Source organism: Phyllopteryx taeniolatus, chromosome 4 (genome assembly GCF_024500385.1).
Source record: "Phyllopteryx taeniolatus isolate TA_2022b chromosome 4, UOR_Ptae_1.2, whole genome shotgun sequence".
Lineage (NCBI taxonomy): Eukaryota > Metazoa > Chordata > Actinopteri > Syngnathiformes > Syngnathidae > Phyllopteryx > Phyllopteryx taeniolatus.
Genome location: NC_084505.1, coordinates 22,933,135 through 22,959,108, shown reverse-complemented (window position 1 = coordinate 22,959,108; position 25,974 = coordinate 22,933,135). Strand labels below are relative to the sequence as shown.

Below are 25,974 nucleotides of genomic sequence, written 5' to 3'. Positions count from 1 at the left end.
GTGCATTTCAAATATTTCATTTTCATTTTATTTGATTTTTAAGTTCTGTATTTTGTAAATTAGAGCTCCAGAGCAGATTGCCAAATCTGGTTTGCAATGATGTCCGTCCAAGGAAGGGAATTCCCTCGGACACTTGTGCTCACCTAATCTGCCCCTCCAACCAACCACTTCTTCTTTTTGTTTTTTGTTTTTGTTTTTTATAAGGTCCTCCGGTGCAACATGCGCAGTGGGTTTTTGCGCAATCACGCAGAAGGAAAAAAAACAAGTCTGCGCAACCCTCTGCAATGCACTTCCTTGTACAGTATCGGGTTACACATGCACACAAAATCGCAAGCTGTGTCACTGGTGGAATTTACGCACTGCTTGTGTCTCTCCAGCATGGGCGCGCTCACCCTATGAGGACTTTGCCATCGTGTTACTTCAGCCTGAGGCGCACTTCCGGCAGGGGAACCAGGAGGAAACACAACTTGGAAGACCCCCCCCCCCCCCCCACCACCACCACCACAGACCACCATTATTATTTCTCCCTCTCTGCTAATACGAAGGAAAATCCATCTGTCCCTCATGTCGATGTCCACTCGTGCCCTCAGGGAGATCCTGCACAGAGCAGGAAATGACACCTGTGCAGACTGTGGGGCACCAGGTGAGAAGGACATTTAATTTATTTTCTCTTTTCTTTTGGGGTAAGAAAAACCTGAGTTTGGTTGTACAATGTGAAGAATCTAAAAGGACTAGAAGTTTAGTGCAAGTCCTGACATGCTGCACACGCCCTCGGCCTGCTCCAGTAGTCTTAGTCTTTGCTGGCACGCAGAGGAAGCTACAATTTTCTCTAAATCAAAATGGGACCCCGATGTGGAGTCTTTCCTACTGTGTATTAAGGCTAGCTTTATTGTGTGGGGCCTATGAATAGATTAGGTTATAAAGGAGACATACAAAAGACAAAAAGGAGATGATAAAGCAATTTTTAATTCATGAATGGAAGGCCAAAACATGTAAAAAGTTTGAAGAAAATCTTCATGAACATTGGGCAATACCTATAAATCGCCACTGGGGGAAATATTAAGCCTAGGAACCAAACCAAGCCGAACTGTGCAAGGGTATATTTAGGTGGGAAAAAAATCTCGTAAAACTGTGTGCTTTTGAACAGTTTCAAGGACAAGAAGCATGCCGTACAACTGTAATCAGTAATCGAGAGAAATTTTGTCACGCTTTACAACATACACAACCAAAAAAACACGTAAGTTGGCAAAACCAAAACAAGCCAAACAGTGTCAGGGTGCATTTACATGACCACAATCTGGTAAAAGCTGTGTAATTTCATAAAGTTTTCATTTAAACAAAGCATGTTGATCAGAATCAGAATCTGAATCATCTTTATTTGCCAAGTATGTCCAAACCGAACCAAACGAACTACACTAGGGTGTGTTTGCACGACAACAATCTCAACAAATACAGCCTGTTTTCGAAAGTTCTCATAAAAGCTAAGCGTGCCCAAAAGATAACGAAAGCGATACTTGGCTAAGCTTTACAATGGAAATGTAAATGTCTTTCAACCAAACCAAGCGAACCGGCCTATAGGGTACATCTACTCGACAACAATGTGGGGGGAAAAAAAATCTGTGTGTTTTTGAAAGGTTTCACATAGGCAGAGCATGCCAAAAAAGATAACTAAAGTGTTATCTGGTAAGGCCTGAGAATGAAAACACCAATATGCACTTAAGCATCAGTGTCGTAAACATATGGCTAAAATATGTGATTTTGAAGTAAACTTCCCGCTAGTTTCTGCCCTCGTTTGTAGTCTGGTCCAGTCTCCTTTAAGGGAATGTTGTGTTCTGCCATCTTCCGAGATAAGAGTAAGATAAGAATGTTTGCTTGCCAGATGAGAAAAAGGCAAAGGAAGCCAATGAAGCTTAAAGTTGAAATATGTATTGTTTCATATTGTGTGTGTGTTTTATTTCTTTTACGTAACAGCCCATGAGTTGGGATGAATATGCAGATTTTATGATGCTGATGTACTGCCAGTTCAATTCCCATCTAAAAACACTGAACGCTCCCACTTTTTTGGCACTATTCTGTTTTCAGACATCGACAATTGCTTTCAACACAACACACGTGAGCGTCACGTGTTCGCCTGCACAACCTTGTCTTGCCTTCCATTATTTCGACTGCTTACCCATCAGATTCCTTAGAGATTCTCTTAACAATTCTCACTGGGTGAGAGAATAAAATAATAGTATCAGGGCCGATACAAGTGTCAGTGTAATTTTGTCTGGGGAATAATGAGTTATCTTCCTGTTACGGTGGCACAGATCCCGACTGGGGCTCGACCTCGTTGGGGGTTTTCATCTGTCTGGCCTGTTCCGGCATCCACCGAAACATTCCGGACGTCAGCAAGGTGAAGTCGCTGAGTCTTTCCCACTGGGAGGACCACGAGGTCCAGGTAACCCCATCGATTGGATTCCCTTTTGTAGATTCTTTTTCAACGATTCCATCGCTCCCTTTTTTCACGTGCTGTCTGTGCTCTTATTTTGGAATTTTGGGCAGTTCATGGCGGAGAACGGAAACGAGCGGATGAAGAGCAAATACGAGGCCGCCGTTCCCGTTTACTACTACAAGCCGTCACATAAGGACTGCCAGTAAGAACAGACTTTTTTTTTTTAAGAATTATTGAGTTAGATGAGGAAGTTAGCATGTTAATTCAACATTGAATGTGTCCCGGTTGGTCTGGCAATATTTGGTTTGTCGTAACAACGATGACAGGGTGGGACTCAAAAACGAGCTAGCGTAGTACCCACATGAATTCCAATGCTGTATTAAGCTTCTACTATTACATGGTGTTGCTTTAATGTGTTGTTTACCAGGGTACTGAAGGAGCAGTGGATACGAGCAAAGTATGAACGCAAGGAATTCACCGAACCCGGCAACAAGTTTACGTACGAGGAAGGTGAGTAAACGCTCACGCATGCTGATGTATGCTAAACCTTAAAAAGGGTATTTTTTAAATAAAACAAGAGTCATATTTTTTAAGTACTGTTTTTAAAAATGTTTACTGTTTTTCATTGTAGCATTTATTTTTGGGAAAAGTCGTATTTGGGGGGATTTTTATAATTTTTTTGAGAAACTGCATTTTTTGAGAAACTTATTTATAAAGGAACATTTATTTTGGCAAGAAGTTGTACTCTTAAAGTAGTGTTTTTTGAGGATTTGAAAAAAATGGAATTATTAAAAATGTAATATTTTTTTTAATTGATTATAAAAAAAAACTTGAAAATATAGAATGTATTTTGAAAAAAGTAGTATTTCTGAGAATTGTTGTTATAATCCTTTTGTCTTTTGAGAAGAAAATAATTGAAGGAAAAAAATTGGGAGAAAAAATGTTTTAATGAGTGTTTTTTTGTGAATTCTTTTATTTAAAAAATGTGATTAAAATGTAGTATAGTATTTATTTTTTAACGAGCATTTATTCCTAAAAGGTAAAACAAATCTTAGGATTTCTGTGTGTATTTTTGAAGAAAAAGTTTTTAATTTAGAAAAAAAATATTTTTGACAAAAGTTATTGACCTTTGAACTGCAGCCACCAGAGACGGAGCCTTGATGAAAAGGGGGCGGGACAATGGGCAGTTCCTCAGCAGGCGATTCGTCCTCTCCGAGCGGGAGGGGACGCTCAAGTACTTCACCAAATACGACGTAAGCAAACACACACGTGCAAAAACAATAATGGAAATAAATTAAATGCAAAAAAGAACAAAATTTAAATTTTATTCTCATAACATTGAGAAATATGTCTTGAGAAAATGTTTTTTTTTTTTTTTTTTTTTTAAATCTTCCATCCATACATCCACTTTCTGTACCGCTTATCCTCACAAGGGTCACGGGCGTGCTGGAGCCTATTCCAACTATCTTTTGGGCGTGAGGTGGGGTACACCTTGAACTGGTCACCAGCCAATCGCAGGGCACATATAAACAAACAACCATTCGTACTCACATTCACACCTACGGGCAATTTAGAGTCTTCAATTAACCTACCATGCATGTTTTTGGGATGTGGGAGGAAACGGGAGTGCCCGGAGAATACCCAGGCTGGCAAAGGGAGAACATGCAAACTCCACACAGGCGAGGCTGGGATTTGAACCCCGGTTCTCAGAACTGTGAGGCAGATGTGCTAACCAATGGACCACTGTGCCGCCTTAATGGACCGCTGTGCCGCCTTTTTAAATCTTTTTTTTTTTTTTTTTAGAATATTTTTCCCCTCAAATAATGTAAAAAAAGTAACTTATTCTTTTTCTTTTTGTGGTTCAAAAAAGGACTTAAAGGTCCCATATTTTGGCTATTTAGACCTCCGTAGTGACTCTCAAACATAACTGTCAATTTCATTTAAAAAAGAAAAGAAAGGTAAAACACCTTGGTTTTGTCATACGAGTGTCCAGAAAAGGTCTCTCTGACAGCTACTTTAGTTTGACCCAGTTTTGTCCATATTTGTCTAAGACCGCCCCCTGTCCTCTGATTGGTTGCCTCCATGTAGAAGACCCCACCCTCACTACTTGTGAGAGCGCACACGTTTGTTATGTTGACAACTCTGGCTCAGAAGTGGAGAGCTAAGTGGAGATCTTCGCTAGTGACCTCTCGGCAGAAAAACATCTGGAACTCGGGAATGTGTGGGCAATTTTAATTCATATTTTACATGTTTACTGAGGCACCATTGAAACAATATTACATCTCAAATACTAGAAAAAGTTGGTTTGGTAAAATATGGCTCCTTTAAAAAATATAGTACTCTGTTGTCATGAGATTAATTAGGTTTTCATGAAAAAGGAATCTTAAATTACTATAAAATGGCTTTTTTTCCTCAAAGAAATTTAATTGTTTCCTAACAAATATTTTTTATATATATAACAATACGTTTCTCTTTCCCAAAAAAAACACACACAACGATCTTCTTGTAAGAACTTGTATTGTCCGCCCCCTGCAGGCCAAGGAGCCCAAAGCGGTGATCAAGGTGGACGGCATCAACGCCACCTTCCAGCCCGAGAAGATCGGTCACCCCAACGGCCTGCAGATCACGTACCTCAAAGACTACAGCACCCGCAACATCTTCCTTTACCACGACAGCGGCAAGGTCCGCCTTGGGCCGGCGCTATAGGGCGGGACTCCCCGTGTTGGTCCCGGCCTGACTCCTCGCTCGCCTTGTCCCTGCAGGAGATCGTCGACTGGTTCAATTCCATCCGAGCCGTCCAGCTTCACTACATGAAGGTGGCCTTTCCTGGCGCAACGGATGCAGAGGTCAGTGCGCACTGGGAAGTTGGAACGCTTCGGCCCCGGACGCCAGATTCCCTGGTTGACACGAATTTGGGAGGACATACCAATCATAATAGGACGCATGAAAAAGTCTCAAGGACCCATGCCCAGAATTGAACAGGCAGTCAGCTATTTAGGCAAAATTCTAGGGCTCAAATGTGAAAGGGTGCATTCATTTACGAGTTTTTGTTGTTGTTGTTGTTGTTTTTTTTTTAAATGTACGTTACTCAGCTGGTTCCCAAACTCACCCGCAACTTCCTGAAGGAGGGCTACATGGAGAAGACGGGTCCTAGGGTAGGTTAACTCTTCTGTATTTTTTTTTTTTTTTTTTCCATCTTCTGTAGCTAGGAACGTCTCGTTTTCCTCGAAGGGCAACTTACAAGAATTAAGTAGGAAATTGAGTAAAAAGTGCACAGCGCTCAAAAGGATTTGGTCTTTGAAAGTGGAGGGCAACACTTCGAGTCAAAAATAAAAAATAAAAAGTCATTGCAACCAGCTCTTATAGAGATGCAACATAAAAGAGTATTCCGAAAGCTACATGAGGTTTTTTGTTTTGTGTGTATAGCAAACAGAAGGCTTCAAGAAGCGCTGGTTCACTTTGGACCAGAGACGACTCATGTACTACAAAGACCCACTGGTAGGACAAGCACACATTACACGTATTGTGACTTTATGCTCTTATTGAATTTTCTGTGTAAAAGTAAAAAAAAAAATATATATATATATATATATATATATATATTGCAAAATTATGGACAATTATATCGCAAAATGTCAAAAGTTTTGTGTGTAAATTTAAAGAAAGAAAATGAATTGTGGGTAATGAAAAAACTATTCTTGCAAAATTCCCCCACAAATTGTACAGTGACAAATTTTATCATGAAAAATATAATATTGCAAAAATATTCTCACTAAATACAATTTTTTTCTTGTAAGGTGACACAAAATTGCAAACTCTTTACATCAAAAATAAAAAAAATATTACCTGCTTTCTCTCCAAATTACCAAAAGTCTCACAAACGTTAACACAATCTTGCAAACTTTTTATCACATTTTTTTTTTTATTCTTATAGTGACACAATTTTTTAAATCATATATCTAGAGAATTTTTCCTCACCAAATACACAACTTCTCTTGCTGACTGACACAATTGTTCCTGTAAAAGTCCACAATTCTTTGCTCACATAATTACAACAATTTCTTGCAAAACATATTTTTTTTTGTTTTTGCAACATTTTGAAAATTCTGAAAAAAATTACATATTTTCTGTGCCTGTCCATTGACAAGAAGTCAGCAATTTTAGTCATTTTTTTCCCGGTTGACTTTGCAGGACGCCTTCGCCAAGGGCGAGGTTTTCCTGGGCAGCAAAGAGCACTACAGCGCGTCGGCCGGCCTGCCCGCCGGCACCTACTGCAACGGCGCGTGGCAGCACGGCATCACCATCGTCACACCCGACCGCTGTTTCCTGTTCACGTGCGAGACCGAGGCCGAGCAGCACGACTGGCTCAAGCTCTTCAACGACATCGTGAACGCTCAGATGTCCCCTCAGGAGCACACCAGTGAGACAGCTGTTTTTTTTTAACCCTTAATCTTCAACGTAACCCTCTATAGTGACATCTATACATAAATAAATAGACACTTTATGTGCAGAGGTGAATGTGAACAGCAGCACAAACACTCTCACAAAATTGTGACAATTTTCTCGAGAAGTAACCAACATTTTCTTGGTAAAATCACTGAATATTTCTTGCAGAATTGCAAAGATTTTGTGAAAATGTGCTAAAATTACTTTACTAAATTTTTGCAACTTTGCTCTTTTTTAGGGGAGAATTTTTTTTTTTTTTGCTAAGTTACGTATTGTTTTCTTGCAAAAGAAATGAAAAAAATCTTGCTAAATCGTGTTTTTTTTTTAATCACATTACGGCTTTGTTTTCGTAAGTTTGTGGTGTTGTAGTTCAACTTTTTCTAATACATTTGAGATTTTCTCACTCATTTACAAAAAACCTCTAAAAATTACTAAAATGTATACAATTTATACTTAAAATTACTCCCATTTACTCGTAATGTCCTTGAAAAATTGCAAAACATTTTTGCCCAAATTATTATTATTTTCTCATGAAATTACAAAATAAATCATGGAATTACTTGTGAAACTGACAAATGTCTTTGCAAATTATGTTTTTTTTTTTTATTGTTAAAGTATTACCATTTTATTGCAAAATTATGATTTTCTTTTCTTGCAAAATTAAAAAAACTTCTATATTTTCTTGAACAAAAATATGCGTCTTTTTTTATTAAATTACAAGAAAAATGATCATGGAACTAAACTTTTATCCTTAAATTACTACATTGAGAGTGCAAAAATTCAGATTTATTGATTTCTTTTTTTTAAATTAGTTTTTTTTTTTTAATTCTAATAATATTTTTTTTTCATTTACAAAAATGTTATCACTTAATCACTGAACATGTCTCTCAAAATAACAAAAATGGAAATGTTTGTTTTTCTAGTAATATTTCAGCTTTTCTCGTACTACATTTGTGACTGCTAAAAAATTATAAAACTTTAGTTAAATTTACTAACTTTAGTTACTTGCAGAAATAATGAAACATTGCTGGCAAAATTACAAAGGTTTTCTCATAAAATTACAAAAGAAATCACAAATTAATGTACACATTTTTTCTTGTGAAATAAAAAAATGTTCTCTGCAAAATGTGTCTTTAAAATTATAGCATTTTTATCATTACGTTATATACATTTGTATTGCAAATGTATGACTTTCTTCTTGCGAATGTATTTTATACATACAAACAGTATATGATGAATGTCTGCTTATGTAACTTATCTGGGCATTTGTTTTTCTTTCCAGTGGAGGCTTGGTTCAAGCACAGACATTGACCCAGCAGCTCACCAAACAGCAGATTTTTCCACTAAGTATTCCAAAAATGAGGACTGAAAGTCACAGGCAACAAGCGGTCCGATATTTCAACCGTTCAAAAGTGTAAAGGCGCCATCGAGTGGCATTCTTTTAACCCGAGCCCACAACAAGTCTCTCCTGTTCTACTTTTTTTAACTCCATCTTTAACATGTTTTTCAATTTTTTTTTTTACTTTTTGGAGGGGTTACTTGTGGTTTTTATTTTAAAACACACAAAATGATTGACACATAATAAATGAGTTTAACATATTTCCAGATTTCTTTCTTGTTGTCCTTCTGTTTTCCTAAACATCACCAGATACATTTAACGCACCGCGCCGCACGGGCTCCGTCTACATCTACGTGGCCAACCTGGCGCTGGCCGACCTGCTCTACCTGTCTACCATCCCCTTAGTGGTGTGCACCTACTTCGCCCACGACTGGCTCTTCGGAGACGCCGGCTGCCGGGTCCTGCTGAGTTTAGACCTGCTCACCACGCACGCCAGCGTTTTCATTTTGGTGGTCATGAGTCTGGAGCGCTACCGAGCCGTAGCCCGCCCCCTGAGCGCCTGCGACTCATCCCCGCGGAGCCGGAAGGCGACGGCCGCCGCCATCTAGGCCACGGCGTTCGTGCTCACGCTGCCAATGACGGTCATGATCCGACTCAGGCGAGAAAACAGTTTCTCACCAAAAACATTTTTTCCACAAAAGCACAAATATTTTCTTGCAATATTACTATTCTCACGTTTTTCCACAAAATTACACAATTATGTTGCAGATTTATGACACTTTTCTCCCAAAAATATATTTCTACAAAGGAATAACATTTTTCTCGCAGTATTCTTACTATTTACATTGTTAGAGTATAAATGTTTTGTCTTGAAATCAAACTCTTGCAAAAAGTGCAAAACTTTTCTAATACAGTGACTCATTTCTTTCTCACATTTTGCTATTTTTTCTTCTAAAACAAAAAACCTTGTTCTCATAAAATTTCACTTGTAAAGTGATGCAAAATCTCTTATAAATTTGCCTTTTTATACAAAAATGTTACAAAAATTTCCCAAGCCAGAATTTTATCACAAATTTCAGAGCTTTTCTCCTAAAATAAATTAAAATTCTTTTTAAAAACGTATTTTCTCAACAAAGACTCAACTAAATCTTAAAAGAATTCTGACGCAAATAAACATTTTGTTGTGGTTGTCAATTGACAACAAGTCAGCCCTTTTTGTCGTTTCGTCTTTGCAGAATGCCTTCCCCAAGGCCCAAGTTTTAAAATGACACCTTGCAGATTTATGACACTTTTCTCAAAAAAATTAGTTTTTCTGCAAAATGACAAAATCGTTTTTGCAATATTCTTTATTATTTACTACTTTCTTTCTGGTAAATTTACAAATTCACAAAATTTTATTCACAAAACGTTTTGTAAATTTGTGGCTTTTCTTTGTTCAAAAATACAAACATTTCCTGATTAAAATTACATTATTGCATTGAACAATTACTGTTTTTATTGCAGTTTTTTTTTTTGTTTTGTTTTTACAAAATTATGTATTTTTTATATTTCAGTTTTCATTTTTACATTTCTTGTTGTAATAGTATTCTAGGTTTTTCTTGTAAATAGTTAAAAAAAACGTTCTGGCACTATAAAAAAAGATTTTCTGTAAAACAAAATTTTGAAAATTACTTGCAAAAGTGCAAAAAATATGAAACATTTCTTCAAAAAAAACTTTTCAAAGTAAATTTACAAAATGTTTATTTAAGAAATATTAAATTTTTATCACAAAAATTCTGATTTTTTTAAATTTATAAATCACGACAACCCAGCACTAAATTTTCTTTGCAATTCCTGATGCGACTCAGGCAGGAAAAGCCATCCCCGGCCGGCCTGGTTAAGAGGATGTGCTTCCCAACGTGGACCCTGGAGGCCTTCAAGGTCTACGTGGGCGTTCTGTTCGTGACCACCATTCTTGTCCCAGGCCTGGTCATGGTCTTGCTGTACGCGGGCCTCGCCAAGCGCTACTGGGCAACCCAGACCCGCCTAGGAGGACGCGGACGCTCGGCCCGGCGGCGAGGGCTCAAACACCGTGTGGTGGTGATGATCTTCAGCATCGTGGTGGCCTACTGGGCCTGTTTCCTGCCCTTCTGGGGATGGCAACTGACCCAGCTTTTCACGCCGGAGTCCCTCAAAGCTCTATCCCCAGCCACTCACAACTATGTCAACTTTTTTGTCACCTGTCTGACCTACGGCAACAGCTGCATCAACCCCTTCCTCTACACACTGCTCACAAGAAACTACAAGGACTACTTTGGCCAGTCCACGGTGGCCAGCAGGATTGAGCTGCTTTTTGCGTTACACATGCCCTTCTGGCTGAATGAGACGTGCCGAATAGTCGTAGCCCCACTGCCTTCTATCTACTAAAAAGTCCCACTGAAAACCATTGGAATAGTCATTTTTTACCACTTCTTATTGTAAATTAATGTAATCTTTTATATTCAGAGTTCAAGTTGGACTACTTAGTTTTTATATTTGTCCACCAGATGGTAGTAGATGGCGTGCGAACCACGCAGCAAAGTTTCACATGGTTTTTTTTCTAGTTTTCTGCAAGAGTTCCTTACAACTAAAATGATAACTGTGTAGCTAGTGATGTTGGTCATCAATGGTGTGTGTGTGTGTGTGTAAAAGAAAAGAAGGTGTAAAAGAAGAGGGTGTGTGTCATCTTATATTTAAACACTCTTATATCGCATTATTAAAATCAATAAAAAGGTTTAAAATCCAAATATCAAATTCATATTTGATAAGCATGAACTTCTTCATTAAGGCATACATTGAAAATGTATGAGTGATAAATTCAAATAAAGAATTAATGGTTGTTCCCATTCAAAGCATGAAGCAGTTTTACGACAAAGGTTTTAAAAAATGTTGCAAAGCAAAATTATGCATTTTTTTCAATACAATATTATCAATCCTTTATTGAAATAAAGACATTTTAAATTTATATTTACTTCCTTTATTTAAAAAGAAAATATTTCATTTTCAGTTGAGTTGTACAAGTTAAAGGTCACATAAATGGTGAAAATGTTTTGAATGATCTATCTTGTGTGTGTATATATATATAGACAAGTTGTATATGTAATATCACAAAAAAATGGCTTTTGAACAGGAGGGTGTTGACTTTTTATCACCACTGTATATTCACGTCTATACAGGTTTTTAAATCTGGAAGTATTTAAATTGAGTGTGTATTTGTTAATAATCTCGAGCGTGGACCTGTTCATTAAGGCATAAATGTTGGCGACGCATGAGTGACAAATTACGGTAAACACATTTAAAAGGTATTTTTCCCATTCAAAGCATGCAGCAAAATTTCCCACATTTTAACAGTTTTCTGCAGGGTGCTTATCCACTGAAATCATAACTATGTTACTATTGATGTTGGATAATGCTGTGTGAGTAAAAAGAAAATGAAGACATTTTCCATTTTTAGCGTATTTATTCGCAAACCCATTGACCATTGAGCTAGGCTGTTCTATGGCTCCCTCTTGAGGCATTTACTTGCCATTACAAGGTCATCCCACGCTTTCCAGGAGTGCCAAGATGGATGATGAGGGGTCAAGTCCAGGTTTGTCAACAGCGAAGCGGCCAACCCTCGAACAAGAAGGAGCTCTACTTTATCTTGAAGCCAATGATCCTAGCGTCCCCGCTGACCTCAAAATATTTGTACTTGACTTCGCCCAGCCGGTTGGGAAAGCTCATCATGAAGCCATCGGGCATCTTGATAAAGAACTCCTCGTAGTTGAAGTTGATGTAGAACTGGAAGAGAGAGAAAAAAGATGTTGCTGGACTTTGGAATGCTAAACAAGACCCGTGTATCTTTTTAAGAGGCTTTTTATGACCCAATAAAGCGGCGTGTGATTATGTAGCGGTTAACCTAGCACAGTCACAGTACAGAAGACCTTGTCCGCTAATAGGCTTCATCTAAAAAATTAAAATAAAATAAAAAAAGACACTTAAGACAAATAAAATGACTATAATTACACCGAAAAGCATGTTAAAAATTAAAAGCTCAGTTTAATGGATCTAGCGCTATAGCTCGAAAGTTGACAAACAAAAAATATTTCCTAGTGACAAAATGCTATTGTGAGTCCCTGGCTTATCGTAAAATTCGTAACTTGGCAATAATAGGAACATGTTGAGAACCACTGGTCTAAGGTGTTGACATGTGTCTTGAGAGCTGAAGTACTTGCGGGGTCTCATACCTTGCTCTCCTCGCCACGGACGAAGCTGAAGTTTCCGTCGCGTTGTTCTTCGCCCCAGCAGCCTCCCGACATGGAGTTGCAGACGATGACGCTGTCGTCAAAGCGCGGGTTGAAGTGCAGCGCGATGTTTTCCGAGTCGTGGCCAATATTGATGGAGAATCTGAGAGATGTTGATGTGTCGTTAATGTAAAAATAATAAAACAATCAAACAAAGCTAGTGTTTTTTTTTCCTTAGGAGAGTACCCATGTGGAGGCCTGACCTGCTGCAGTCGTCTTTGGGCTTGATACGGATCTTGAACTCCTGCCCCTCCTTAAAGGTCATGTCCTTGACTATCTGTGATGGGCAAAGGAATGGATGGATGAATGGATGGACGGATGGACAGATGGATGGAAGATTATATGAATGAGTTAACGTTATGATTGCCTGTTCAGTCAAGCAATTTAACTTTTTGCCAATGATTAAGTGAGGTGTTCTTATCATCAGTGTTGATGATCAACCAGGTCACCACATAATAACTTTTGTTCACCGCATACGCGCTCATCAAATAAAACCATAAAGACACCCCTCACCATAAACCTTCTTTACTCCATGTACCAGTTTAAATATTTTACATTTATAAATACATTATAAACAGCCTATGTCCATGCTTATACAATTTAAAATGCTACATTAATACATTTGATTGATAGTTTGATTGATTCAATCATTCATTGATTCATTGGTGCTCTTTTCACCATCAATAAAAGTCACCTACTATCGCTCACATCCTGAACCACATCCACACGTATATGATACGCTACACTACATGGATACTGTAAGATATATTTCTATGCTGCTGTTTACAGGACACTCGGACACACATACTAGCTTTTGTTTGTTAAAACTGACCACACTATGTTATGAACACACACTTACACACACACGCATACACATGCACCACAGACGTACTGATAACATTCAGGCTGAGAACAGGCATGAGCCAGTTTGATATGGAGCCGCTGAGAGAACTGATTAGCTGAAAAGAGAAGGAAGAGAGTCCAATGTATGCTTTTACCCGATCAAAGCTTTTGTAATTAATAAATACTCAAAAGGCAAGTTTAGTGTATCAGGATTCTTATTTGGAAACAAGAGCATCACCAAAAATTAAACGAACCAGGAAGAAGGAATTCCATCCGGACTTTTTGCTTGCGAGGCCGGGCTGAGTAACACTCGGGCCTCGCTGAGAATTCCTTACAATCGATATATACCTACGAGTTGGTTCATTATTGACTGCACAAGGACGGGTGTATGCGAGAGAGTAATTACTATTATGTTCACTCTATCTCATAATTATTTCAAAGTGTACACATTTACGTTTTCACTGAATCTTAGCAGATAGACCTAATATTGTCCCCCTCACAGTGTTTGAATAAATGAAATAGGTGTATAAAAAAATTATGTATGTGATTAAATTGAGATTAGCATCACTATCAGCAAATTGACATTTATTATTCTGTCAGAAGCCAATGTATTGGGAAAGTCAACATAATTTGATTTATCTCATAAATCAAGACGAGTGGTGACAGAAAATTGAAACAAAAAAGGCTCAGAATGAACATTAGTGCACCACTTACCATCTTGCCTGTCTTGAGTGGGTCTTGAGCAGTTCGTGCCTCCAGTGACAAGAGCCCACAATGGCTGCATTGGTGGTTTATATAACACTGGTGATGTGAGGAAGCCCGGGGGCGGAGAGGGCCTGAAGCGAGAGGGAAGAGGTAGTAAAACATTTCCCTGCTAACGACACCTACCACCTGGAAAAAGTAAAAACAAAAGGTTACAGTATGTACGCTATTGTATTGACTTGAAATCAATTAAATAAAGTGGCATGCTGGTGGAAATTGTCAAATTAATAATCAATTCATTATAAAGCAATGTACTAGCATTAATTATTGCTTAAATATATAAAATATATCCACCTGAAAGTCAGTCACAAGACAGGCTTATGATGTCACGTACTAGCCAGAGACACTTTATTGGCTGAAACTCAAACAGGTGCACCCAAAGATCAAATCCGCGTGTAAAGAAAGTTTTGACACTCTGTGAAGTCTCTCATCGGTTAATTGGCATCATATGGTTTTCGAGCGCCATGTTGTTACCCAATAAGCGTACGGTTAAAGCTATATTCCACAACTTTTTTTTTTTTTTTTTTTTATTATTTTAAGTAATTTTCACCGAAGCCACTACAAGAGTAGATGGCAAAATGCATCGTTTCCAGAGAAACCCCGAAAGACGGCACATATTATTTTTTAAATGAAAATAAAGTGACTCTTTTTCAAACATGAGGCTGACTGTTTCCTTAAGGTAACTATTAGCTGCAGTCGCTGTCAAATATGTCTCACAGTCAGTTGTGTTAGATTGTTTTAGCGTATTAATAATTAACTCATACTGTAACTCATACTCATACTTCCGTGTTAGCTATGATGACCAGTCATATATAGAGAATGTTCCCTCTCCAACAGCAGCTGTCATGCACTGCTAGTTTACAGACAGGTGTTTAACCTACTGCTCCAAGATGGCTTTTCCACTTATTCATCAAGCCGAAAATATGTTTCGAAGCATGGCAAATAATAATAGACACACAGTCAATTTGTTATCGCCTATCATTGACAGCTGTGACATTCCCTATTGCCATCCTATTGAAACTAAACATACAGAAATTCTTTACTTTACATCCATGCGAACAAGATCAATCAATAAAGAACTAGGAAATGTATTTATAATTATTGTTATACATAATATAACATAAATAATCATTCTAGAGTCACTGATGGTGTAGTGGTACACTCGCCTGACTTTGGTGCAGGCAGCGTGGGTTCAGTTCCCACTCAGTGACGGTGTGAATGTGAGTGCGAATGGTTGTCCGTGTCTATATGTGCCCTGCGACTGACTGGCGACCAGTTCAGGGTGTAGTCCGCCTTTCGCCCGAAGTCAGCTGGGATAGGCTCCAGCGTCCCGTGACCCTAACCAGGATAAGCGGTGTTGAAAATGGATGGATGGATGGATAATCATTCTAATCATTATTATTTTTAATTTTATATATTGTTGTTGTTGTTTATTTTCCAGGGTCATGACAATAGTCAATAGTGTTGCCATTTTGAATTATTTACTACTTTTTCTTTTCTTTTTCTTTTTTCTATTTCGTTGTTTAGCATTATAGTACTTAAGAATAGGACTTGATTGTGAATTTGTAATAAATACATAAATAGTGGCACTGGTTTAAATAAATAAAGGTCTTATTAATCACGGCCTATTTATTTTATAATTCGCTAACTGGCCATGATAATAATATCATATTAACATGATATATTGTATATATTTTATACATATATATATATAACGTGAGGTTTCTGCGGAGAATATTCCTTACATATGGTACATTTTGGACATAATCAGTTGTGTTGCGTTGGGTAGTTATGTCATCGTAGGTAAGAATATGGCGCCCTGTCCTGTCAATGTCCAGACTTTTTTTTTATATACCGCGTATTTTGCGATGGACGTTCCTTCAGTCCAATTTTATGGAAAACTAATCCGATCGCAGCTAATGAACAATCAACTAGCACTTTTAGTACCCCTCCATTCATATTTTAAAATTATTATTATTTGTTTCATTTTTACCCTATGTCAAATGCGCAAACGAGCGTTTAAAACAAATCTGCGGATTAAAAAAAACCCATAAATCTTTATTTAAAAATACAAGACTACAATTATATAAAATATATGCAGTGTAACAGTAAAACTTCTGTAAAAGTAAAATAAAATAAAAAAAATAAAAAAGGAAATGCCACGGGTTACAAATTGAGTTTTAAATCAAAATTTTTAAAAAAGTAATGGGAGCATCAATTTTGCGTCTTGCGAGCCTTCTTATTTGTTGAACGTCTGTCATGGGTTTCCTCTTCTCACGTATTAGCGGATACCGTCATTGGATGAACACTAACGTAGTGGGCGTCACCTAGAGAAATGTCAGCCAATCGTGTGTGCGTATTTTGTGATGGGCGTTCCCTTAAGAGTCCAAGCTGTGAGAATTTTTGAAGCTAGTAAACAACCACCGAGTTCAAGCTAAACCAGGTAGCAAGGACTTTTTTTTTTTGGGGTATGCCGCAGTTCAATGAGAAATCAGTTTAAAGTTACTTAAAAGTCGATTCGTCAACTGTTTAACCATCAAGCAGTGTGAACAGACAGCTGGCATGCAAAGACACCAAAAGTCTACCTAAAAAGTGTCTCATACCTTTGAAAGTGTGTGCGTAAACATTAGCTCGCTGGCTAACCTTAACGGAACTTTATTATTTAGGATTTAGCTGACTAGCGGCTAATTGCTAATAGTAGCCGTGGTCTTGTCTCAAGTTTGTCCTTTCTCTATTTTTTTAATGTGACAGACGTATCATGGCGTCGTCCGTGGCGACAGCAGCAGCAGGGATAGCCGCCGCAGAGTGCACGGTGCCCGCTTGTATGTTCGCCCCGGACCGGGGGTTCTGCGCCGCTGCCGACGACGACGACGTATGCGGGGCGGAGAGCTTCGAGGGCAGCGAGGGCACCAACGGGGAGTCTGCGGATGTTTTGGACTTCAGCAACAAGGTCGGCCTCAGTTGATAGTTGATATGATACATGTTTTGAAGTTGTTTGTAACTTGTATAACTTAAAAGTACTTTCCTATACATACACGTCACATGTGTGCTGGCAGTGAAACATGAGACAAGTGACACGTCTGCTTGCTTGCCAAATTTTAAGGGATAGTGGGAAACCCTGTGCTGTACTCAAGAGAGACAGTAGTTTTGTTAAAAAATAAATTAAACTTAGGTGATTATTAAGTAAGAATTATGTATACAGTAATTATTTATTATCGAATGAATCGACACCGCTGCATGTGTGACCACAACACCTAATCCCATAATAATTATTGTAAAAATGTAAAACCTGGTGTATATTCATTTTAAAAGCATCTCTTTAATTGTTGTAAATGCATTTTTATTCATGAATGTGTCATTTATCTTTTTTGTTTTATTACAAGGTCAGTCAAATTTATTTTTCTGTAATATTCCGACTATTTTTAGAGTTGTACATCTTCTCATAAAATGAGAAAATGTAAACCTTTTTCTCCTGTAATATTACAAAGTGATCCTTGTAAGATTATGTTTGTTTTTTTTGTAGCTAATGTAACTGCATCCTTAATCCATGTTTGCATGTTTTGACTGTTCAGCTAGTCCTGGTGAGTCCGACGGGGGAGCAGTACGACGCGCTGCAGAAACATCTACGAGAGCGGCTAGACGAAGGCTGCGGGGAGACCATCTTTGTCGTCGGAATGGGCTCAGGTAAGACGGGAAAACTCAATTAAATGTGACCCGATTGCTGATTTTTACACATCGTGGTCTTAAGACGGCAGCGACTACGGCCTGAGCGACAGGGACATGGAGGCGTCGGTGGCCACGGTGCAATCGCTGTGTGAGCAGGTGGAAGCCGACCTCATCCCACTAAGGGAGCGCACGGAGGTGGGCGGCAAGATCTGCGACTACCTCATCCGCCGCCGTGTGGGCGAGCAGGACTTCCTGGAAGTCAGGTGCGCTTTAGGCTAAGGCTAAACTGCTATTAGTTAGCGTGCCACGTGTAATTTTCATATATTTAATCTGATTGCTCCTTTCGGCAGTTCCTTATGATAGCTGCCACCATGCACAATAGAAATAAATACAATGGCTAACACTAGTCCAAGGGGTAAAGTAAAACTACCCAGAATGCTCAAACACGCAGGGGCACATGGAGGTGCTCAATGTACGTGTCGTAAGTAATGCAGTGGCTCGTCTAGTTATTCCTGACAACTGCCATCTGCAAAATAGAAATCAACATTACAACTAGAAATAAGCCACACAGTCGAAAAAAATAAATAAATTCAAAGAACATTCAAGTGCATGTATACACATAACGTACACTACGCGTCGACTTTAATGTAATCGCTCCTTGAGTTTTTTTTAAATGGTAACCACCACCTTGCACAATAGAAATAAACAGAACAACTACAAATAATCTTCAAATAAAAAAAAAAAGTCCATGGAATGCTTGGTCACATTCGTGCGTGTAATGCATGTATCGTACTTAATGCGATGGATCCCCTAGTTCTTCATGGTACCAGCAGTCTGCACAATAGAAATAAACAGTACAACTACAAATAATTTACAAAGTTAAAAAAAAAAAAAAAAAAGTGTACGGAACACTGCAATCCACCTGAGTACATGCCTGCACATTGTACCTGTTGTAATGAATTCCATCAATCCTTCAGTTGTTCATAATGAATGGCGCGTAGGAATAAACACGACTAGAAACAATTCACTAGAGTCATGAATATTGCAGTACAACTTTGTATAATAAAGTGGGGGTGGACATAAATGCTTACAGATTAGTGTGAGTGTAGACAAATGCTTAACGGATTAGTATGTGTGTAGGCTAGTCTATCACGAGGAGATAGAGGTCTGCCTTTTCGGCTCAAGGCAGCCAATTTAGGGTCATTCTGGAGTCCTTCAGAGACCAGTACAGATTTTGTCTGATTGTGACCAAATTTCAATCACATACTACACATGCTGATTTACCAACTGTGCCTTGGCACATTAGTGCATAGCAAGAGAAGGTCAGGTGTGCCACAGGAAATTAGTTCACCTAATTGGTCCAAAAAGTTTTATTTATTTACAACAATAAATTGTGTTCGTTCACCCATCTATGCCAGCAACGTATACTGATACGCCGAACAATTAAATGCTCTTCCACTAGATGGCAGAATTGACCTGTGTACTCAACTGTTCCCATTCATATAACAGAATAAGAGCTTTGGGTTCAACGTAGACTACCGTGATGCCCAACCCCTCTATCCTGTTTTCTCTATCTCCCGTCTGTCCCTCTTCTCTGTCTATGTAAAATATGTGCCTTGGCTCAATAAAGTTTTAAGAACACTTGACAGATGGGTGACGCTGAATTCTTATTTTTCAAGGTCCCCTGGGTTTAATTCTTAACATGTTTTCTGGGTCCAGGGTGGCAGTGGTGGGCAATGTGGATGCTGGCAAAAGCACCCTGCTGGGCGTGCTGACGCATGGCGAGCTGGACAACGGGCGGGGCTTCGCGCGCCAGAAACTCTTCAGGCACAAGCACGAGATGGAGAGCGGCAGGACCAGCAGCGTGGGCAACGACATCCTGGGTTTCGACCATGAGGGCCAGGTACGTGCGGGACGTGAAGTGTCCGTTTAACTTCCCACTTGCAGCGGGAGGTCACCGTGCGCCGTCACGGTTTTGTTCGTCCAGGTGGTCAACAAGCCAGACAGCCACGGCGGCAGTCTGGACTGGATCAAGATCTGTGAGAAGTCCTCCAAGGTGATCACCTTCATCGACCTGGCGGGCCACGAGAAGTACCTGAAGACCACGGTGTTTGGCATGACCGGACACCTGCCCGACTTCTGCATGCTCATGGTGAGGCCGCGGACGAGCCTGTTGAACAGGGGTGGGCAAAGTACGGCTCGTTCTGTTGTATCATCCACCCCACCGAGCATTTACATTATCAAGAGTCCTGTACTATTCGTTTAGCTGTTTTTTCCCCGTAATATCAGTTAATTAAAATATGTATTCATTTTTTTCATTTTATATTATCTCATTAATTAATAGTTGAATTAATTGTTTGTAAAGAATAACATAAATGTACAATTAGCAATATAAAAAAGACATATATTTATCATTTTAAATGTATTAAATAATTAGTTAGTATATTGTAAAAATGACTAAATATTTGTAATGTAGGCGGCACGGTGAACGACTGGTTAGAGCGTCTGCCTCACAGTTCTGAGGACCGGGGTTCAATCCCCGGCCCCGCCTGTGTGGAGTTTGCATGTTCTCCCGTACTTACGTGGGTTTTCTCCCACATCCCCAAAACATGCATGGTAGGTTAATTGACAACTCTAAATTGCCCGTAGGTGTGAATGTGAGTGCGAATGGTTGTTTATTTGTATGTGCCCTGTGATTGGCTGGCAACCAGTTCTGGGTGTACCCCGCCTCCTGCCCGATGATAGCTGGGATAGGCTGCAGCACGCCCGTGACCCTAGTGAGGAAAAGCGGCTCAGAAAATGGATGGATGGATTTGTAAAGTAAACCCTTTTACAGATACCTGTACATTTAACGTTTTGTTTATTTCATAACATGTATTTATTGTAAATAATACAATAAAAAATTGTACACTAATCCCCCTCCATCTCGAGGTCTATGTTCCAGACCACCCCCACGATAAGTGAAATCTCTGATATAGAAATACCCTTTTTAAATACACTCCAGCCATTTTTTTAAAGCATTTAATTGTTCAAAGTCTTAAAGACACACTTTTAAAACAATACAGACACATTTAAACACATACACTATATTGAAAGAGAGCAAGCACAATGAATAGGACAGAAATATGGTAAAACAGTATTAAAGGGGAAAAAAAAGAGTAACCGCAATTACGCAAGAAAAATGCGGGACCGCAGAGTGTGAACCACAATATTGCGTGGGTTTACTGTTAACAATTTTATACATAAAAACGTGTTATTTTATTAAATAGTTAATTTATGTATTCAATCTAATAAAGTATTAATGACAAGCAATTTTTGGACGTACCTGTTTTATATATAAATTCCATTAACTAATGGGTTAAAACATTTTACATACAATGACGCAATTAAAAATGAGTGAATTATTTCATTTGAATACATTTTAGATAAGCTTTTTAACTAATTACTTTACCTCACATAAAACATGCATGGTAGGTTAATTGAAGACTAAATTGTCTGTGCGTGTGAATGTGTGTGCGAATGGTTGTTTGTCTATACTGTATGTGCCCCCGCGATTGGCTGGCGGCAAGTCCAAGGTTTACCCCGCCTCTCGCACGAAGTCGGCCGTGATAGGCCCCAGCACACTCGCGAACTTAGTGAAGATAAGTGGCACAGAGAATGGATGGATGGGTAGATTTGACCTCATCTATGAATTACTTGGCCAATCTGTCCATTTAAAAAAAAAAAAAAAAAAAAAAAAGCAAATGTGGCTCTTGACACAAGTGTTTGCCCATCCCTGATATATAGCTTAACTATTCAAAGTATTTCTGCATTTTCTTCCAGGTCGGCAGCAACGCCGGTATCGTGGGCATGACCAAAGAGCACCTGGGTCTGGCGCTTGCATTAAACGTGCCCGTGTTTGTGGTGGTCACCAAGATAGATATGTGTCCCGCCAACATACTGCAAGGTACATGCTTATCTCATGCATTAACAGTATATGATTCAGTCTCACCCTTTTCCAATTGTCATTAAGTCACAACCCATTTAATAAGTCAAACACAGCTAATTTTTTATATATAGTAGTGTATGTATTTTGTTAGCTAACATAAAAATGGATGAATTGGAGACTCTAAAATTGCCCATAGGTGTGACTGTGAGTGCGAATGGTTGTTTGTTTGTATCTGCCCTCCGATTGGCTGGCAACCAGTTCAGGGTGTACCCCGCCCCCTGCCCGATGACGGCTGGGATAGGCTCCAGCACGCCCGCGACCCTAGTGAGGAGAAGCGGCTCAGAAAATGGATGGATGGATGGAACATAAAAACATGCATACTTTTAATCTTGAACAAATCGATGTGAACAGTGCATTTATTTCAGAGCACTTTATTGAGAAACTGAGGAGAAATGCAAGAGCAGCATGGATAAAAATGATTTAAAAAGTTAGCCATGGAAATGGTAAGATATAGATTTATAAATAAGAAATAAAAATAAGATAGAAATTGCACAATTTTAAAAAAAAGTTTGACCTCAAAGTCAAACTCTGTTTTTTTCATAACCTTTGTTGTTGTTGTTGTTTTTTTTAAATCTCTAATAAGGACTTTGTGTGTTTCCTCTGTGTGTGCGTATCTCCAGAAACACTAAAATTACTCCAGCGGCTACTAAAGTCTCCGGGCTGCAGAAAGATTCCCGTGTTGGTCCAGAACAAAGACGACGTCATCGTCACGGCGTCCAACTTCAGCTCGGAGAGGTCAGCTTTTGTGTCATTGATGAATCCGTCATCAGTTCAAAGACTTATAGCCGAAATCGTAGTTGTTTTAACCCCCCCGTTGTCTTGAACCGCCCGCTTACAGGATGTGTCCGATCTTTCAAATCTCTAACGTGACGGGCGAGAACATGGACCTCCTGAAGATGTTCCTCAACCTGCTCTCGTCCAGGACCACCTTTAACAACGATGAGCCCGCAGAGTTCCAAATAGACGACACGTATTCTGTACCAGTGCGTCGGAAAAACACAGGAAGATTCCTCCTAGTCGTTTATTTCAATGGTGCATGGTGGCGGTTATCATGAATAACTGCCGAGAGGAGCCACTGCATTAATTATAGGACACTTTTTTTTGTTTTAACTCTGTTGATTATTTGTAGTCGTACTGTTGATTTCTACTGTGCAAGGACTGAACGATTTCTTTTTTGCCAGGGTGTGGGCACGGTGGTGTCAGGCACGACGTTACGCGGCATAATCCGCCTCAACGACACACTCCTCCTGGGTCCCGACCCGCTGGGCACATTCATCCCTATCGCTGTCAAGTCCATCCACCGCAAGAGGATGCCCGTCAAAGAGGTGCGCGGAGGGCAGACGGCGTCGTTTGCGCTCAAAAAGGTGAGCGGTACAGTTTTTATGTCGGAGCGGCATTCCAAGCGGTTTCTAATTCCGGTCGGGTTTTCCTGCCTCTCCGGCGTCATCTCCGTAGATCAAGCGCTCGTCGATACGGAAGGGCATGGTAATGGTCTCCCCCAAGCTGATGCCGCTGGCCACCTGGGAATTTGAGGCGGAGATCCTGGTGCTGCACCACCCCACTACGATATCACCGCGCTACCAGGCCATGGGTGAGCGATGAGTGCTCCGACACTCCTGCCGAAACAAAATATTCTCTGCATCCGGAATCACGCTGAAAGTTTTCTGAGTCTTTGCCGCAGCTTTGTTGCTGCTTCCAGAATCACGCTCAAAATTTTCTCGGTCTTGGTCGCCACCGCTGTGCTGACAATCCTTGAATCACACAAAAATATTTCTCTCTGGCTCGGTATCAGTCCACTGCGGCAGCATCCGGCAGACCGCCACCATCCTGACCATGGACAAGGACTGCCTGCGGACCGGCGACAAGGCGGCCGTCCGGTTCCGCTTCATCAAGACGCCCGAGTACTTGCACTGCGACCACAAGCTGGTGTTCCGGGAGGGCCGCACCAAAGCCGTGGGCACCATCACCAAGGTAGCCGTCCTGGCGCCACCGTGCGGTGGGGATTGCACTGAATAAAGCTGACTGTAGAGATGCGTTTTCAGCTCCTGCAGTCGGTCAACACGCAGGCGGCCAAGGCGCAGCAGGCCAAGATGCTGGCCGGCAAGAAGATGTACAAGGACACCACAGAGGAAGTGCCGCCCAGTTCCAATGCCGCGTCGCTTCCGGTGAGTGCACGCTCGCTCTTGTAACATGGCGTCACATCACGGTGGCAGTAATGATGAGCAACTGCAGAGAGGATTCTATCAAGTTTAGGGCTTACTTTCAGCCTTGCCGATTATTTCTAATGCTCTAGGTGGCGGTTATCATTCATATCTGGCCTAAAACAATACAAAAACATTTAAACACATAATATATTGAGAGAGCAAGAACACTGGATAACACAAAAATATTGTACAAACAGTATAAAAAAGAGTAGCAACTGCAATCAAAGTCTGCAATATAGTGGTACCTCAGAGCATGACCTCCCCCCCCCCCCCCTCACAATTGACAATGTCACAATTTATATATTTTTTAAGAATTATCAGATTTTATTTATTTATTTTTACTGAGAACGCTGTCTTAAAATAATGGAATTTTAGACAGTTCAAATTTGTAGGAAATCCTGTATGGCGTCACGAGTGTGTTTCTCGTACTGTCCACAGCTCAAATCAGGAAGCGGAGGACGGCGGCGAGGCGGCCAGCGGCACCGAGGGAAAGGAGGTGCCAACGTGGTTGCGACGACAACACCGGTGGTCCCCGCAACCACGACAGCGGCGGGCCTCGTTTAAACACGACTATACAGGTCCGTCACGCTTTCGACATGAAACACACAATATTAATTTTTGTCCTCCTTTTGTAGTCACACAAAGTAAGTGAAATACTTCACAAGAAATCACCAGCCAAATGAAAACAAAACACCAGTCAGTATTCTTGTACAGTCATTCAAAACCACATAAGAGTACACAAGTGGAATTGTTCAAGTTGTCTTAGTGAAATGTTTTGAGCGGCCCAATGAGAAGTTAACACTTTTTATTTTGTTAATAAGCTACATAGATCGTGTCTCGTTTGATCTCATTTGTGGTCCCCTCTGGAAGATGGCACAATCTGTTGTGTTCTTTGTTTATTCCTTAAAAAGTGACAAAAAAGGGTTGTTGTTGTTGTTTTTAACCCAGTTTTTAATATACAAATTGTACCATTTAAATTAAATGGCTGTAGTTTGTGTTGTAAATTGTTTTAAATGAAACTGCTGTGATAAACAACTGAACCCGTGACACAAAGTGTTTGTATGAATTCTATTTAAGGTAGGAATGATCTTTAAGGTGTGTAATGTAATAATTTTCAAAGATATGGACAGCTGTGAATGTGCATTTATAAAAAAAAAAAATATATATATATATATATATATATATATATATATATTAGAGTACATTTTGGCACCTCATACTGTGCAGAACTCTGCTTGTTGATATGAGGTCATTCAGACGTGGGCATGACTGATTGGACTCATTGTTGCCCAAAACCATAAAATGTAGACAAATTGACTCCAAAACAAAAAAAAACCCTACTTTTTCACACTTACCTCACGCTTTTATAATTTAATAACGATTCAAGTGGATTTTACTTCAAATAAGTCCATTTTTGAATGAGAGTGGATAATTTTCAAAACTGCAGATGTTTTTTTTTCTTCCTCCAGCTAGATAAGAGGTTCCCAACTAGGGCGTTAGAATTCCTAGCGACCACGTTTCAGGGAGACGTGCACAAAACGGGATGGTCATGAAGCACCGCCGGGGCACGGGATGGGAAAACATGACATGCTGTGAATGGCGTCGGTTCAAAACGAGGTTTCTAAACGGTCAAAACATCTGCCACGATAGTCACGGCGTGGATGAGAAATGTAGTCGGGGCCATAGTAGAACGGGGTTGAGTCAACTACATTTTGTTTGAATTTTTGATCCCACGGCCGATACTGTATGAGCTGTTATTAAGCCTGCGTGTCTGCATCAATAAATTACATGTAGAAAGCGATGTTTAGGTCGCTGTATCAATTTTTAAGCATTCTGTCTTCTTAATAACAGCTGATAAAATATTGCCCCCTTGGGACATAAATTCTGATGAAAACTAGTTTACACCTTTAACATAGGTACAGTGGTGCATTAAGATACAAGTTTCATTATGTGACCATACTTGTGAGTCAAAATACGTTTCTCAAATCATC

The 25,974-nt window shown here is 39.7% G+C and overlaps 4 protein-coding genes across 8 annotated transcripts; 3 read left to right on the top strand and 1 right to left on the bottom strand.

The window, feature by feature from the left end:
• Positions 1–310: 310 nt before the first annotated feature.
• Positions 311–8,479, top strand: zgc:92360 (uncharacterized protein LOC436988 homolog). The gene is made up of 11 exons (XM_061770706.1): positions 311–643; positions 2,310–2,440; positions 2,545–2,636; positions 2,862–2,944; positions 3,575–3,687; positions 4,970–5,116; positions 5,197–5,280; positions 5,527–5,589; positions 5,861–5,932; positions 6,626–6,854; positions 8,163–8,479. Exons 1-11 carry the CDS (start codon positions 565–567, stop codon positions 8,189–8,191), a joined length of 1,122 nt encoding a protein of 373 aa, XP_061626690.1. The 5' UTR covers positions 311–564; the 3' UTR covers positions 8,192–8,479.
• Positions 8,480–8,554: 75 nt separating this feature from the next.
• LOC133476811 (urotensin-2 receptor-like) lies at positions 8,555–11,541 on the top strand. The gene is made up of 2 exons (XM_061770707.1): positions 8,555–8,877; positions 10,067–11,541. The coding sequence occupies exons 1-2, from the start codon at positions 8,855–8,857 to the stop codon at positions 10,623–10,625; spliced, it is 582 nt and encodes a 193-aa protein (XP_061626691.1). The 5' UTR covers positions 8,555–8,854; the 3' UTR covers positions 10,626–11,541.
• A 136-nt stretch (positions 11,542–11,677) lies between these two features.
• Positions 11,678–14,188, bottom strand: lgals2b (lectin, galactoside-binding, soluble, 2b). The gene is made up of 4 exons (XM_061770708.1): positions 14,078–14,188; positions 12,724–12,797; positions 12,464–12,623; positions 11,678–12,017 (listed from the first exon to the last, which is right to left on the bottom strand). Exons 1-4 carry the CDS (start codon positions 14,078–14,080, stop codon positions 11,871–11,873), a joined length of 384 nt encoding a protein of 127 aa, XP_061626692.1. The 5' UTR covers positions 14,081–14,188; the 3' UTR covers positions 11,678–11,870.
• A 2,269-nt stretch (positions 14,189–16,457) lies between these two features.
• gtpbp1l (GTP binding protein 1, like) lies at positions 16,458–25,036 on the top strand. Of its 5 annotated transcripts, none has more exons than XM_061770702.1 (14): positions 16,458–16,568; positions 16,877–17,075; positions 17,698–17,809; positions 17,874–18,054; positions 19,511–19,694; positions 19,779–19,943; positions 21,614–21,737; positions 22,400–22,514; positions 22,618–22,762; positions 22,961–23,143; positions 23,235–23,370; positions 23,572–23,750; positions 23,822–23,944; positions 24,422–25,036. In XM_061770702.1, the coding sequence occupies exons 2-14, from the start codon at positions 16,884–16,886 to the stop codon at positions 24,545–24,547; spliced, it is 1,965 nt and encodes a 654-aa protein (XP_061626686.1). In that variant the 5' UTR covers positions 16,458–16,568; positions 16,877–16,883; the 3' UTR covers positions 24,548–25,036. The 5 variants fall into 5 exon arrangements, with proteins under 5 accessions (XP_061626686.1, XP_061626689.1, XP_061626687.1 ...); XM_061770703.1 differs by lacking the exon at positions 16,458–16,568 and adding an exon at positions 16,586–16,736; XM_061770701.1 differs by lacking the exon at positions 16,458–16,568 and adding an exon at positions 16,586–16,740.
• Positions 25,037–25,974: the final 938 nt, after the last annotated feature.